We start from the raw sequence: 16,605 nt of genomic DNA, 5'->3' as shown, positions 1-16,605 counted from the left end.
AGGTAAGATAGACAGAATTGAATGTTTGAATTACAGAGGTATAAGTTTGTTGAGTGTACCTGATAAGTTGTGTGAGAGGGCAGTGAATAAGATAATAGCATGCACAATGTATCAGATTGGATAGGAACATTGTGGCTTTAGGAGCATTAGAGGATTTGTGGATCAGGTGTTTGCAATGAAAAATTTGTGTGAGAAATTCTTAGAGAAACAGAAGGACCTATATGTGATGTTATTGAGCCTGGAGAAAGTATTTGTTAGGTTGATAAAGATACTCTGTGGAAGATGTTGCAGATATATGGTGTGGGAGGAGAGCTGCTAGAAGCAGTGAAGATTTTTTAACGAGAGCAAGACGTGTGAGTAGAAAGAGTGGGAGATGAGTGGTTCCAGGTGAAGTTTGGTCTGCTACAGGGTGTGTGTGATGTAACCATGGCTGTTTAATCTGTTTATGGTTAGAGTGATAAGGGAGGTGAATGCAAGAATGTTGGACAGAGGAGCAGGTATGCAGTCTGCTGTGGATAGCAAAAGGCTTGGAAGGTGAGTCTGTTGTTGTTTGCTGATGACACCGCACTGCTAGCATATTCAAGTTTGAACTTGCAGAAGCTGGTGTTTAAGTTTGGGATAGTGTGTGAAAGGAGAAAATTGAAAGTAAATGTATAAAAAACAGGATTGTTAGGTTTAGCAGTGAAGAGGATTGGATTTTTTGGAGTGTGAATTTGAATGGAAAGAACTTTGAGGAAGTGGAATCCCTGTTTAAATGTTGAAAGTTCCTTTCTTCTGAACCGTTGCTATGTTTATACAAAGGATTGACTCATCCTTGTAAAGAGCACTGCTCTTTCTAGCTTTGCATCCTTACTTGACAGAGTCAAAAGCTGCCTGACTTATAAACTCTTTCAGACTAACTGCAAAACTTGACCCGCTTTCCCTGTGTCACAGTGTTGGTTCACTTACCCTCTTCTTTCCTTTGGTTATTGCTTCCAAGAGCTGGCTGCTTGTATGCCCCTACCACTAGCTAGATCATGCAACACTCAGCAAGCTTTGTGTTAAATGATTACTGTGTGGCTGTTGGCAAATCAGGGGTGGGCTGTTTTGATAAATGTTTCTTTCCTTACACACAAGATTTGGAACTCTTTACCCTTTCATGTTTTTCCCAATAACCATGACCTGACATATTTTAAAAGAATTGTCGGTACTTTCCCTTTTGTCTACTTTTTCCATTCATTAACCAATACCCAAATCCTTCACAGTATTGTGGTGATAGAAATCAATGGAATATTTGATTTTGTCTTCTGACATCCTCTCACACAAAATATACTTGAGACCACCCTCCATAACAATGATATAAAGTGGTTGACCACCTTCTCAGCCAGCTACCATGGAAGAGTCACTCATAATGGCTTTGCCTCTAAAATGTTTAAGTTCTACAGTGGAGTTCCTCAAGGAGCAATTCTTTCTCCATTCCTCTTCTGTTTCTTCCTACAGTACCTCCCATTACCACAAGCAAATCACAAAATGAAAGTCTTCTCATATGTAGATGACCACACAGTCACATCAAAATACCCTGACACCACAGTAGGAATAACAAATGAGCAGCACAACATCACACATTTAGAACAGTGATTCATTTAGGAAAGAACTAGTGCTTCTCCACAGAAATCTTCAGTCAACTTTTCAACCCTAGACTGACTTGAATCCAATCTGCACCTTCAGATCAACTTGAATGGACAGTCACTCTCACCCAACAAAACGACACCTATTCTAGGCATCATATATGAAACACTTGGTATTCACTTCCCATGCCACAAACACTAGCATAAATGTAACATATGAACTAAATGATCTCAGAACTCTAACTGGTACCATATTTGGACAAGAAAAAGAATCCCTAAGTATTCTCTACAAACAGTTTATCCTCTCATGCCTAAGCTGTGCCTCACCTGCCTGGTCATCTACCATCTCAAAATCAAATATAACAAAAGCTGTAAGCTATGCAAAATAGAGCTCTGAGAACAATTAGTGTCTGTCTTGCAACCACAAACGCTCAGCATGCAGACAGTGAAACAGAGATCATATGAATGCAGTCTTACATCGGTATGCTTTGTGTTTAATTCCTCGCTGCGTCATTAGACCCCTCTCGTCCAAACCAATGCATGACTCGCCTCTGACCTGCAACTAGAAATGAAAGCTTACGACTGCCTCACAGATCAGCAGCCTATACTCATATCCTCCCACCCATAACAAATATATTACTTACAAGATGTTTACTCATGGCAATGATTCATGAAGCACTAAACATCCACACTCAACAACTTAGTCTTAAACACCACCATACAGCATAAACTTGTCTGAAATCACACTTCTCAGAATACATGAGTTGCACTCTTCTATGTATAGTGTGGTCATAGCCAATCCCTACAACATTACAAATACTGATTCTCAACATATCTTAAGTCCCTTCATGCCCATGGTGCTACTCCCACAATGTGGACATTGAACACTTACTGCTCATTTGCCCTGCACTCTCTCCACATTGACACACACACACACACACACACACGCACACACACATCAGTACACTTTATGGCCCCTTCCTAAGTTATATGGAATCCCCATAGATGATAGATGGGACTCCTAGGGCAGGAAGTAACTAAGTATGTAGCCTGTCATACTAAAAAGTACGACTGATAATAGACGTTTTCATGAACACCACCAGCCCTGCTAGGTTAAGCTCAAGTGACCTCTAGATAGTGTAAGTTGCTCTGTATAACTAGTTGCTGTAAAAGGTGGTCACAATAGTTAGCTTTTAAAGATGCAAGGTAATTGATGAACCACTTTAGACTTCAGGTTTGCATCACATTTTTTAAATTAAATATTTCAATTTTTTATGAATCATTACTTCCTTCTGCCTGTGGTTTATCATAATTTAGATAATCACTTTGACTGATCTTCTTGGATAACATTGTAAGTGATTATTGTTTTATAGTATATACATAAAGTGATACATCAAAATCATTGAGAAAAAATTTAAAGACCACAGAAGCTTATACATCAACAGATACTAAAATTATCTGTAATGGATTAACAAGGTTAGCATGTGATGTATCATAAGTTTATTTATAAAAGCAGCGCTGATAACATGAGAATATTTAAAAAAAAAATGAGGAGAAACTGATAATAAAGGGAGTAAGATAATAATGTGAGCTGCCTTCCCCTCCCAATTTCCAGATGTTTGTATATTTTTAGTGTTGCAGTCCCAAGGAACATTACCCTTTTTCATATGTCTATACACATTGCATAGAATGTGAAGCACTCTCTCATTTCCTTCAGCACTCTATTTTTTCCATCCATTTCAGGAGCTTTTGCATATTTTGCCTTTAGTAGTTTGGTCTTATTTCAATTGCTGATCATCATACATTTATTTTCATCATCTGGTCTTTCCTGCCCTAGACACAAAAGTATTGCACATGCATATTTGACATATAACAGACCTCAAAGATTATTCCATCTCCAGCTTTTGTCACAAGGGTTTAAATGTGTATCACCATTTTTTTTTCTTTGTTCTTTACCCTCTCTCTCTCTCTCTCTCTCTCTCTCTCTCTCTCTCTCTCTCTCTCTCTCTCTCTCTCTCTCTCTCTCTCTCTCTCTCTCCTCTCTCTCTCTCTCTCTCTCTCTCTCTCTCTCTCTCTCTCATGATTACAACACAAACCATCTCTTTACATTAATTTAAAGTTTAATTTTGCTATCAGGGACATAGGTAATGTTGAATCTCTTAAAACTGAGTTTTGAAACATTATTGATAGAAAGATTTTGGAAATGTGAGTTCTTTTATTACTGATAGAATAAATTCTGTTGATCCTCAGAATCAGCTTGATGTTGATGGGAAGTTCCATATACTATTCGTCTTCTTTGTGTCCATTATGTTTGCCATCAGTTTGGTTTCATTGTTTGGGTACCACGTCTTCTTAGTCATCAAGAATAGGTCCACCCTGGGTAAGTATGACAATGAATTTTGTTATTATTTTGTAAGAACTTGTTTGCTTTTTCTTCATTTGTTAGTCTATGTAAGCAGGTGTGTCAGATATAGAAGGAATTTTTTCAAATGTAGTGCCTTCCAGGCAACTAAGACCTACTATTGCCCTACATCTTTAGTTTGTTATACCTGTTTGTTTCATGTACTAGCTGTTCATTGACCTTTCACTTACCTGTTGCACTCACTAGTGTGGTTTGGGTGTCTGGAAGTATACCAGTGATGCAAATTTTAAGTAGCAATCATTGTCCTTTTGAAAATAAATTTTGATGAGAAGGTAGCCCTTTAGGAAGACCTCTGTGTGCCATGAAGTACTTTTATAATGTAAGTAGTTTATGTAAGTGGTGGAATGAGCAAGTGGTTTGAAATAAGTGTGAGAAAGCATCAAGCATGTGAGATGTCACCATGGATATTTAATGTTTTTATGGAGTGGACAGTGCTTAAGTTCAGAGGAGGTGGGATGATTACGAGATGATGCTAACTATGAAGGAACAAAAAGGAAGTTACCATCATTATTGCATACACATTAGCTAAATCAGTGAAAGGTTTGAAAATAATTGTGGGCCACTCAGATGAGGCATGTAGGAGGAGGATGGTGGGCCACTCAGATGAGGCATGTAGGAGGAGGATGGTGGGCCTCTCAGGTGAGGCATGTAGGAGGAGGATGCTGAAAGTTAATGCTGAGAAACATATGATGCGAATTTTAGAGAAGGATTGGCAAAAACAGTGTCAGATCAGTTTTCTTGGTGAAGAACTGGAGTATGTGGAGGAGTTTGGGTATTTGGGGTAAAGTTTGATAAGGAGAATAGTGGAAAAGCTGAATTTAAAAGGCTTTGCTTATGCTGTATGAGAAAAATTTTAATATGTACACAAGAAGCTTGCATGAAATGCTAGTGCACATAAGTTGGAAGTAGTAGATAGGAATTTTAGACAGGAGCATTAGGTGAAAGTGGTATGTAAGAGCATTAGGTAGAAGTAGTAGGTTGGAACATTAGGCAGGAACATAAGGTAGACTCATTTGGTAGATGTACTTACTAGGAACATTTGGTTGGAACCTCTGAAAAGACTGTGCTCGAGTTGCCCTCTGCTAGTGGCCCTTTAAGAGTGAGGCACTAAAGGCTAAGAAGTGGCAATAGAGTTCATTAGTTATGGAGACTCTGCTGTGGCCACCCCCCTTGAGGGAGTTCCCAAAGGGAATGGGTGCTAGAGATACAGATAGATAGATAGATGTAGGTCAGGATAGGTTGAGAAATGTGAATGGTAGACGTAGATGATTTGTATAGCGTAGTTGGAATTGGCTGATAGATAGATTGAAGAATGAAAATTAGATTACATGGTATGATAAGTCTTTGGAGAACATATGAGTAAAAGTCTTTTAGGGTGTTATGGTCATACAGAATTTATGGCAGATGATGGGTTGGTCAGGAAGGTATTTAGCAGTATAGTAGAGATTGATTGCAGAAGAAATGGATAGATGTTGTGAGAGAATTGACCAGGGCTAAGAATATCTTAGATGACGTTAGAGGAATTATTTAGGATTGGATGCTGTGGAAGCATTTTGTGAATGGAAGCAGTATGAATGGAAACATTCATATGCAAAAATCAGGTTAGAATCACTTTTAGTGTTATGGACATATATTTTTCACTATAACACATGAGGCATGGGTTGAGGAGATGTGTGAATGATGTTCAGAGGCAGTGATTTTGATCCACCTCATTAGCTGGATAGATTGGTCAATAGATGATTGTAAAATCAATGAAACATGATTCTGATTGATGATTCAGTGAAAAACACTAATGTACATGTATCTGAACAGAATCTTTTCGTGCCCCCATCTTCCGGGTGAATCATACATGGATGCAGGACAAGGACGGCTTTAGCTTGGGTGCATTCAATAATTTTATTGAAGTGTTCGGGGATAATAAGAACATGTGGTTCCTGCCAGTGGCGTCAAGGTGAGTATCTCAAACCTTTATGGAAGTCTTTGGTGTGGTTGATCTTCTGGTTATTATTTTGTGAAGTATGGTTATGTTGAGGGGCTAAGAATTTCTGAGTTGAAGACAGCCGTTGCATCTCATACTCTGCCAATGTCAGGTAAGGTAATATTTTCAGTAGTTTTATTTTAGTGATTTGATCCAGGTTTTATTGTACTTATGTTTTGGCTGATGAGTTGGGAAGACCCGTGCCAAACCAGCTTCTCTCTGCTCAATGGAAAGTTTCATTCACTTTAAGAATACTTGGATTATTTTTTAAAATACTCTCAATTAGCATTCATGCCTGTTGCTGGCAAACAACCTTAGGGATAAATGCACAGTTTTATATAGCTTTTGTGCTACTTATCCCTTATTGGATTTACTCCTTCCAAAAATATTACCTTTTAGCAATAGTTGGTACATAGAAAGAGGATATATGTGTCACAGGTCTAGGGGTAAAGAATGGGTAAACCAAACTGGAGATGGAAGGATGGAGTAAGAAAATATTTTTTAAGTTTTTAGGTCATAAGCATGCAGTAGGATGAAAGGCAATTCACAGGATACAATGAATTAGAATGATGATGTATTCAAGAAGCAACATGCTATCAGTGGACTAAACAAGGGAATGTGAAGTGGCTTCGGGAACCATGGAAAGGTCTGAAAGGTCTGAATTGGAATGATGTGGTATACTGGAGTCGACGTTCTGTCAATGGACTGAACCAGGGCATGTAAAATGTCTGAGGTAAACCATGGAAAAGTTTGTGGAACCTGGATGTGGATAGGGAGCTGTGGTTTCAATACATTACACATGACAGCTAGAAACTGATTGTGAATGAATGTGGCTTTTTTTGTCTGTTTTCTTGTTGCTACCTCGCTAATGCAGTGGGTAGCTATGCTCTTTCCTGTGGGGCGGGGTGGCATCGGGACTAGATGAAGGCAGGTGAGTATGAATATGTACATGTGTATATATATGTATATGCCTGTGTATGTATATGTATATGCACATGTAGGTATGTATATGTACATATATGTGTGTGTGTGTATGTATATATGTGTATATAGGAGTGGATGGGAGCATAGAAAAATGTGTGGAAGTCGAGAATGTTATCTTGGAAAGCAAAAATGGGTATGTTTGAAGGAATAGTGGTTCCAACAATTATATATGGTTGCGAGGCGTGGGCTATAGATAGAGTTGTGCAGAGGAGGGTGGATGTGCTGGAAATGAGATGTTTGAGGACAATATGTGGTGTGAGGTGGTTTGATCGAATAAGTAATGAAAGGGTAAGAGAGATGTGTGGTAATAAAAAGAGTGTGGTTGAGAGAGCAGAAGAGGATGTTTTGAAATGGTTTGGTTGCTTGGAGAGAATGAGTGAGGAAAGATTGACCAAGAGGATATATATGTCAGAGGTGGAGGGAACGAGAAGTGGGAGACCAAATTGAAGGTGGAAAGATGGAGTGAAAAAGATTTTGAGTGATCAGGGCCTGAACATGCAGGAGGGTGAAAGGCGTGCAAGGAATAGAGTGAATTGGAATGATATGGTATACTGGGGTCGACGTGCTGTCAGTGGATTGAACCAAGGCATGTGAAGCATCTGGGGTAAAGCATGGAAGGTTTTGTGGGGCCTGGATGTGGAAAGGAAGCTGTGGTTTTGGTGCACTATAAATGACAGCTAGAGACTGAGTGTGAACGAATGTGGCCTTTGTTGTCTTTTCCTAGCACTACCTCACGCACATGTGGGGGAGGGGGTTGTTATTTCATGTGTGGCGGGATGGTGACGGGAATGAATAAAGGCAGACAGTATGAATTATGTACATGTGTATATATGCATATGTCTGTGTGTGTATGTATATATGTATCTGTTGAGATGTATAGGTATGTATATGTGCGTGTGTGGACGTGTATGTATATACATATGTATGTGGGTGGGTTGGGCCATTCTTTCATCTGTTTCCTTGCACTACCTCGCTAACGCGTGAGACAGCGACAAAGTATAATATAATAATATGATATATATGCAGAAGGGTGAAAGGCATGCAAGTCATAGAGTGAATTGGAACAATGTGGTATACTGGGGTTGATGTGCTGTCAATGGATTGAATCAGGGCATGTGAAGCGTCTGGGGTAAATCATGGAAAGTTTTGTGGGGCTGGATCTGGAAAGGGAGTTGTGGTTTCGGTGCATTATACATGACAGCTAGAGACTGAGTGTGAACGAATGTGGCCTTTGTTGTCATTTCCTAGTGCTACCTCGTGCACATGTGGGGGTAGAAGGTTGTCATTTCATGTTTGGTGGGGTGGCGACGGGAATGAATAAGGGCAGACTATGAATTATGTACATGTGTATATATGTATGTGTCTGTGTGTTTATATATATGTATATGTTGAGATGTATAGGTATGTGTATGTGCATGTGTGGACGTGTATGTATATACATGCGTTTGTAGGTGGGTTGGGCCATTCTTTCATCTGTTTCCTTGCGCTACCTCGCTAATGCGGGAGACAGTGACAAAGTACTACTAAGGAAAAAAGAAGAGTGATTGTGTGTAATTAATTATTTTTACTATATAGGGAGGGAGTTTTACACTCAGGGGGCCCCATGTCTTGAACATTTACTGCTGTTGTACAACTTTTCAAATTTCTATTTGCTGTCACCTTTTTCTCAGTCTTTTTGTTCCATTTATCCACCTCTCTTATAGAATAAAAGCACTTCTTTACAATTTCCTTAAATGTTTTCTTTATTTCATGTAATGTCTTGTGGTGGTTCTATCTCTACACTTCTCAAAGAACTGTTCACTGTCTGAGTCATCGATCTGTTTTAAGAATTTAGAGGTTATCAGGTTACCCCTTACTCTTCTTTGTTTCAGGGTGGGCAAATTGAAAACTTCCAGCCTTTCCCTGTAATTAATCTCTCTTAATCCTGGTACCATCTTTGTTTCCCTCCTGTGGACCTTTATTCACTCTTTGTGCTTCTTAGGTGTGGTGACCAAACTTGAGAAGTTGTGTGTAGGACATGAACAACTTGTTATTTTCTTATCCATATACTTGAAGATTATTCAAATATTTGCTAGCAGACAATTTGTCTCCTTAACTATTCTCCTAGCGCAGGTCTTTGGCAAAAGGTTAGGGATGATATCTCTTCCCAGATCCTTCTCTCACCCAGATTCCTAAAGTTCATTGCACACTATATAAAGATCATATTAAGGTCTTTTTCACTCTGTCCCATCATAAATTTTAATTGCTGTGGATGAATTTCATCAACCATATATCAGACCTTTTTTTTGAGTGTGATTAAGTTCGTATGTGAGATGATGCAGTGCTCCTTGCTTTTCACTTCTTTTATAACCTTTGCATCTACAAACTTATTCAGGAAGGAGGTTGTACATTCAGGCAAGTCATATATATTGACCAAGAACAGTTCTAGAACTGAATCCTGTGGAACTCTGCTGGTTGCTTTGACTTATTTGGAGAGGGCTCTTCTGTTATATGTCTTTTTACTCCCTTCTACTGAGGTAATCTTTCTTCTATTGAAGGAGTTTCCTCCTTATTCCTGCCTGATGACCCAGCCTCTTAATCAGCCTTCCATGCAAATACTCTCTGGCAGTACAGATAGAAACAGTCCATCCGACCTTGCCTTTTGTCTAAGACACAGCTCAAATCTTGCATAGAAAAATTGAAAGGTTTGTTACAAAGGACCCCTCTTCCATAAAACCATGCTGTCTCTCAATGGGGCAATTTTCCCTACATAGAAAGTCATCCATTTGGTTTGTAAATGAATTTCCAGAATCTTACTGACCACAGTCTGTGAGACTGGTCTGTTGTCCAGCACTTGTTCTCAGTCATCTTTCATGTAGATAGGTATGACATGCACCCTTTTCCATTCTCTTAGCACTCTACTTCTCTCCAGTGATATCTTGAAGAGTATTTCTAATAGGTCTGCTCTTAGCTTCAGCACATATGTGTAATTACCTACTTGTATGGGGCCCCATCTCTTGAACATTTTCTGCTGGCATACATCTTAGACTCATGTATGCTGTCTACATTAACCATGTCATTAGTCATTCTGTTCATTCATCCACTATTCTTATACTATAAAGTACTTCTATACATATTTTTTTTTAAGTTTCTTGTTTGATTTTATGTTAAATCCTCTGGTCACCCCATCCCTACATTTCTACAGAAACTCGTCATTGTCTGTGTCATTGATCTGTTTTAAAAACATAATGGTTGTAATCAGGTCACCCTTCACTCTTCTTTCCATGAAGGGCAGATTTAAAGCCTCTAGCTGTAAGTTTGTATGACTTCTTCTTTCTCTGTTTTGACTCCTAGATATACTGTCCCCAGATTTTGTTTTGTTATCTTGAAATAAGGGCTAAGTGGGAGCTTTTTTACATATACTCTTTCAAAGTACTGTGTCTGGTACGGGAAGATGGGTTTGTTAATAGATCCTTTGTGCAATTCCATTTTTTTTTTTTGGTTCCCTTCCATTGCTTTGTGTAGAGAGTTACACAATTGAGGAAAATAAATTTTTTCCCTTAGCTTTCCAGTTTGATCCGTTGGAATCTGATCCTGTACATCATTCTTGTTCTCAATCATTATGGTTCTCATTTTCTTTAATTTCATTGCTTAGATTATAGTTCTGTGTTCATCTGTATCTATCTATCTCTATCTCTGATGCCCATTCCCTCCGGAAACTCCCATCAAGGGGTGGCCATGGCAAAAGAGTCACCACTTATCCCTGTCCTTACATACCTCCCTCACATACACAATTCCATGCATTCATCCTCTGTTTCTCTCCCTCTAGTATTCTTCTGTCCTATTTGCCCATGTCACAGGTGGTCTCCCACTCACTTCAACCCTTTTAATTGTGCTATTGTATACTCTCCTAGTAAACTCCCAGTCTTGCATTCTTTCCACATACTCAAACCACCTCAAAGTATTAAGTTTCACCCATTCTACCACTCGATAATTCATTCCCTTTGCATTCCTTTCTATACTACATCTCTTATACACCCTTTCATTTCTTTCGTCATTCCATCTAGTCACACCACATGCTCTTCTAAAATAGCTCATTTCCACTGCCTGGATTCTTAACCTCTGTGCCTCATTCCACATCCATGTTTCGGCTATGCTGTCCCTTAATTCTTTCTTCACTTTCATGCTTACACCTCTACCCTGCATTATTCTTTTAAGGGACCCAATGACTGTTCTGCCCTTTACTGCTCTGTCCCTTATCACTCCTTCCATATCACCACACTTAGGAAAGACAGTTCCCAGGTACTTAAATTCTCTCGCTTCCAGTCTTTTTCTCCCCATATCCACTGCGCTATTTAGTACACTTTATTCTTTCGCTCTTTATGGTTTCACAAAATCTATACTTTCACACGGTTTCCTTTCATACACCATTACTTTCCTTTTACTTGCATTTTCCTTCAAATTCTTCCGTTTACACACATTGTAAAACACACAACCTTATGCAGCTCCTCTTCACTCTCTGCAAACAACACAGTATCATCTGTGTACAGGCCTGCCACTATCCATCTTATCTCTGCCACACTCCATCTCTGCACCCTTTTCCCCTAGTTTTGCTTTCATCTCTTATTTCACAGCCCTGCCTCACACCTACATGTACCCCAAGACTTTTGCTCAGCTCTCCATCCACTCTCACACTCATTTGCTCCTCTGTTGAAGGCTTTCACACCATCCAACAGTTTTCCCCCTGTATCATATATCCTTAACACATCCCAAAAGCAATTCACTCAGCTCTGTCATACACTTTCTCCAGATCCATAAAAGCTGCATACAACTTGCCTTCCACTAAATACTTTTCCATGGTCATCTTTATGACAAAAATCTGATCCACACATCCCTTACCTTTCCTGAAACCTCTTGCTCTTTACTTTTTCTGCATTCAGTCACTTTCATCACTGTCAATTGATATTCTTGTATACACTTTTCCTGGTTTACTTAACAGTCATCTTTCTTTCTTTTTCTTTCAAACTATTCGCCATTTCCCGCATTAGCGAGGTAGCGTTAAGAACAGAGGAGACTGGGCCTTTGAGGGAATACCCTCACCTGGCCCAATTCTCTGTTCCTTCTTTTGGGGAAAAAAAAAAAAAAAAAAAAAACGAGAGGGGAGGATTTCCAGCCCCCCGCTCCCTCCCCTTTTAGTCGCCTTCTACGACACGCAGGGAATACGTGGGAAGTATTCTTTCTCCCCTATCCCCAGGGATAAAACTTAACAGTCATATCCCCTATAATTGCTGCATACATCTTTTACACCTTTTCATCTCATACATATGATTATAATTGCTCATACAACTATCCTTTTCTGTATCTGTTATCTTTTAAATCCATTTTCATTCATATGGGATAGATAAAGTGTTTACAGCATACCATTTCATTTGCAGAAATCCTCAACATATGTCCAGTGTGCTAAAGTGAACAAAGGCTTCCACCCTGTAAGAACTCTTTTGTTTTTCACCATGCACTCTAGAATGATTCCTCAAGCAAGATTATTTCCATTCACACCTCCGTAATCTTATGCAGAATCCCTTGTTGCAGATGACAGTATCATTCCCTTGGCATCTTTATTTAGATTATTTCTAGCCCTAAACAGTTTTCTGTGTGTCTGTCCATCTTTTTCCCACATATTCTATTATCATTGTCCTAGATCTTTACCACCCTTTCATGTCATACATCCTGCATGGCTTTGCTATTTTGTAAAGCTTTATTCCTTCATCATTTTAACCGATTCTTCAGTGAATGTATCTTTTTTTCATCTTTGGTCTTTGCCATATATATTTTGAATCCTATTATACTGCATAAGCTATCAGGCTCACTCTGAATTTTGGACAACTTTGATTTCACATTCATGCTGGAAGAATATCCTGCAAGTTTTAGCACATTCTACACTTAAAATTCCATTCCCTAGAGCTTTTAGTGGACCTTCAGTTGATAAACTTTGCAAAACTTCTCTCTTCTTCAGCTATTTCACTACCATCCTTTCTGATCATCACTGAGGTACATAAAGTGTCTTTTACCCTATGATGAAACTGTAATTGGTAATTGTTTCAGAGGACATTGATGAGTGATTTCTGGATGAAATTTTGTGATGCTTAAACTAGATGTCATCATTCGCTCAGTTTTTTCATGTCAGAACTAGGCACTGGTATTCTGATTTCATTAGGATGTGCATTGTATCAGTTTTAGTTTTACAAAAGAATAAGTCTGGTTTTGTCCTGATAATACATGGACTGGAAAGACCATCTTTTGTTTCCCATCCATCTGATTGGTCAAGGAAAATTTCTTTGAGGTTCTTGCTCTTACAGTTTTGGAAAGTAAAGGTGGTCATCACATGGATTATTGGGTGACCTGTTGCAGTGTTGAATGTTTGCAGGTTGAATGTAGGAATGTGAGTGAAAGATACTTTTCAAAGCTTTTTGAAATTCTTGTACAAATGAGAAGCTTCCGATAGACCAGTAGTTAAAGATTTTGCTGTGGACTTCCTAACCCATGTGTCACTTGTATTATTCTAGATCTCAAAACTGATTTTCTTTTGCTAAGGATAAAAGCTCCATAGGAAGTAGCCGCTGAGGCTGGGTCACTTCTGACAGCATCAGCAACAGTAACAAAAAGCTGCTGCTACAGAAGCAGTCTTCTTTGTCATCACCACTACAAACAAGAAACCATTGACTGAAAATGAACAAGCATTTAGGCCTTTCTTAATTGTGTAGCATTGCTGAAAGCTCTGCCATCCTTACATCTTTTAACTCTGCTTTGTCTATGCTGATGTCAGAGGCTAAGATTAAGGAGGATAAGATTATGGTTGATGAATCTGTGGGATTTATGAGATTTCTGCAAGGGAGTAAGCAACATATTATATAAAAAAAAGGTAGATGACAGTGTTTCTCATCAGCCTCATAAACTATTTCATTTTATTTGCAGACTGCTTGCATGTCTGTTGCAAAATTTCACTTTTGACATTATTAGACATATTTAAGGAGCTGGTAAGTCAGGATGGTAAGACAGATGTTTAAAGAGCTGATGAATCAGCGTAGTTCTATAGTGCATTCAAGTCAATTTTCAAGTTGTGATATATGTGAAAAGTCTGCTTTTTACACTTAGGTAGAAGTCTAGTTATGTATAGTCTGATGAGTATAACTAAAGAAAGAATAAGTCTTACTAATTCACCTCTGTGAATATTTTATAGTACCTATGAAGAAGTAACAGAAGGCCTTTTGGCCTATGACTTGGGTATATGTTGTTAGCTATTCAAGATGGTTGGTTCACATACCAGTTGAATGGTAAGAAGGCTCACTCCCACCTTCCATTCTTCCAGCAACAACACCCAGCAAATAAAAGAACTGAAGAAAAACTTTGCATTGCAGATATAGAACAAATTGGAACAAAAGGAATTGAAACACCAATTAGCTACTGTCAAAATTGATTTATCACATTGCTAATATACTCAATACAGTGTTTTACTGTACTATCCTACTTTGTGTCATTGTTTCACTCAGAGAAGTTATCTCTCAGATTTAGGTTGAAAGGGTGTGTGTTGTTTTATGTGTGAATATTATTTTTTTGATTAGTGAATATCTGGATGTAAGAAATATTCATCCATATAGTGTTTGGTGTTAATAGTTTTCATTACAACACATGCTTGTAATTTTTTCAAGTCTTCAGCAATTCCATTTGGAAAGAAACTTTGTTCCACTTTAATGTTACACCTATTTGCTATAATTAGGTTTTATTCCATATATTCTGATGACTGTATTACCTTGTATTTTAACACACTGCTGCACAGAGGGTGAGGCCTTATCTGTAGGCTTCGGGCACAAGCTTTCCCAGCCTCCTGCTCTAATGGCTTTGGTGGCTTGGCAGGATACTAGTTCTTCTCACTTTCTCCCTGGTATCTCCACTGTTTTTTTTTTTTTTTTTTTTTTTTTCATACTATTCGCCATTTCCCGCGATAGCGAGGTAGCGTTAAGAACAGAGGACTGGGCCTTTGAGGGAATATCCTCACCTGGCCCTCTTCTCTGTTCCTTCTTTTGGAAAATGGAAACTTACCTCCACTGTTTTTATTATTGAATAATACTTTTGGATGTGTTAGTTAGGTAAGACATTACTGAAGAGAACTGTATATAATTCAGTGTTAAATAGAAGAAAGTACTATGTGTTTGGATGAGCATAAGATAACAAATGGTTAGCACATGGCTCAAACAACTGATATAGATATGTAATTTTTTTTTTTTTTTTTTTTGCTTTGTCGCTGTCTCCCGCGTTTGCGAAGTAGCGCAAGGAAACAGACGAAAGAAATGGCCCAACCCACCCCCATACACATGTATATACATACGTCCACACACGCAAATATACATACCTACACAGCTTTCCATGGTTTACCCCAGACGCTTCACATGCCTTGATTCAATCCACTGACAGCACGTCAACCCCGGTATACCACATCGCTCCAGTTCACTCTATTCCTTGCCCTCCTTTCACCCTCCTGCATGTTCAGGCCCCGATCACACAAAATCTTTTTCACTCCATCTTTCCACCTCCAATTTGGTCTCCCTCTTCTGCTCGTTCCCTCCACCTCCGACACATATATCCTCTTGGTCAATCTTTCCTCACTCATTCTCTCCATGTGCCCAAACCATTTCAAAACACCCTCTTCTGCTCTCTCAACCACGCTCTTTTTATTTCCACACATCTCTCTTACCCTTACGTTACTTACTCGATCAAACCACCTCACACCACACATTGTCCTCAAACATCTCATTTCCAGCACATCCATCCTCCTGCGCACAACTCTATCCATAGCCCACGCCTCGCAACCATACAACATTGTTGGAACCACTGTTCCTTCAAACATACCCATTTTTGCTTTCCGAGATAATGTTCTCGACTTCCACACATTCTTCAAGGCTCCCAGAATTTTCGCCCCCTCCCCCACCCTATGATCCACTTCCGCTTCCATGGTTCCATCCGCTGCCAGATCCACTCCCAGATATCTAAAACACTTCACTTCCTCCAGTTTTTCTCCATTCAAACTCACCTCCCAATTATGAGTGATAATAACACATTTCCATTGTGTGATTATTGCTTGTATTATTAGTTTATGTGTTAGGCAAGACATTTCTAAAGAAAACTATATGAGAATCCATGTAGAATAGAAAGTAACAAATGCTGTAGGTTGATGAGCATGATAAAAGGAAAGGTAAGTGCCTGGATCAAACAACTATTATATGCTGAGTAATTATATGTTTTGATTACACATTTGTGATTATCTATCCAGTTATCTGTATCGTTGATGCCTGTTCCCTCCTGTAACTCCCTCAAGGGGGTGACCATGGCAGTAGAGCCTCCATACTTAGTGAACTCTAGTGCTACTTAGTTTTTCAGTGCCTCACCCTTAACAGGCCACTTAGTTTTTAGTGCCTCACCCTTAACAGGCCATCAGCAGGGGGCAACTTTAGCACATTGTTTGCAGAAGCTCCTACTTAATGTTCCAACTGACTACTTCGTAATGCTCCTGCCAAACGTTTCTACCTACTACTAATACCTAATGTTTCTTGCTAATGCTCCTGCCTAAATGTTCCTACCTT

General features: G+C 39.0%; 1 protein-coding gene across 5 annotated transcripts in view; it reads left to right on the top strand.

The window, feature by feature from the left end:
• Positions 1-16,605, top strand: part of LOC139746591 (palmitoyltransferase ZDHHC20-B-like) — a 111,188-nt gene that overhangs the window by 30,951 nt on the left and 63,632 nt on the right. For all 5 annotated transcript variants that reach the window (XM_071657989.1, XM_071657985.1, XM_071657987.1 and 2 more), the window contains exons 8-9: positions 3,858-3,987; positions 5,842-5,980. In XM_071657989.1, coding sequence (XP_071514090.1) covers positions 3,858-3,987; positions 5,842-5,980 — 269 coding nt within the window. The remainder of the gene's footprint in view (positions 1-3,857; positions 3,988-5,841; positions 5,981-16,605) is intronic.

The sequence above is a fragment of the Panulirus ornatus genome, chromosome 65, assembly GCF_036320965.1.
Source record: "Panulirus ornatus isolate Po-2019 chromosome 65, ASM3632096v1, whole genome shotgun sequence".
Classification (NCBI taxonomy): domain Eukaryota; kingdom Metazoa; phylum Arthropoda; class Malacostraca; order Decapoda; family Palinuridae; genus Panulirus; species Panulirus ornatus.
This window is presented reverse-complemented; position numbering and strand designations above follow the sequence as displayed.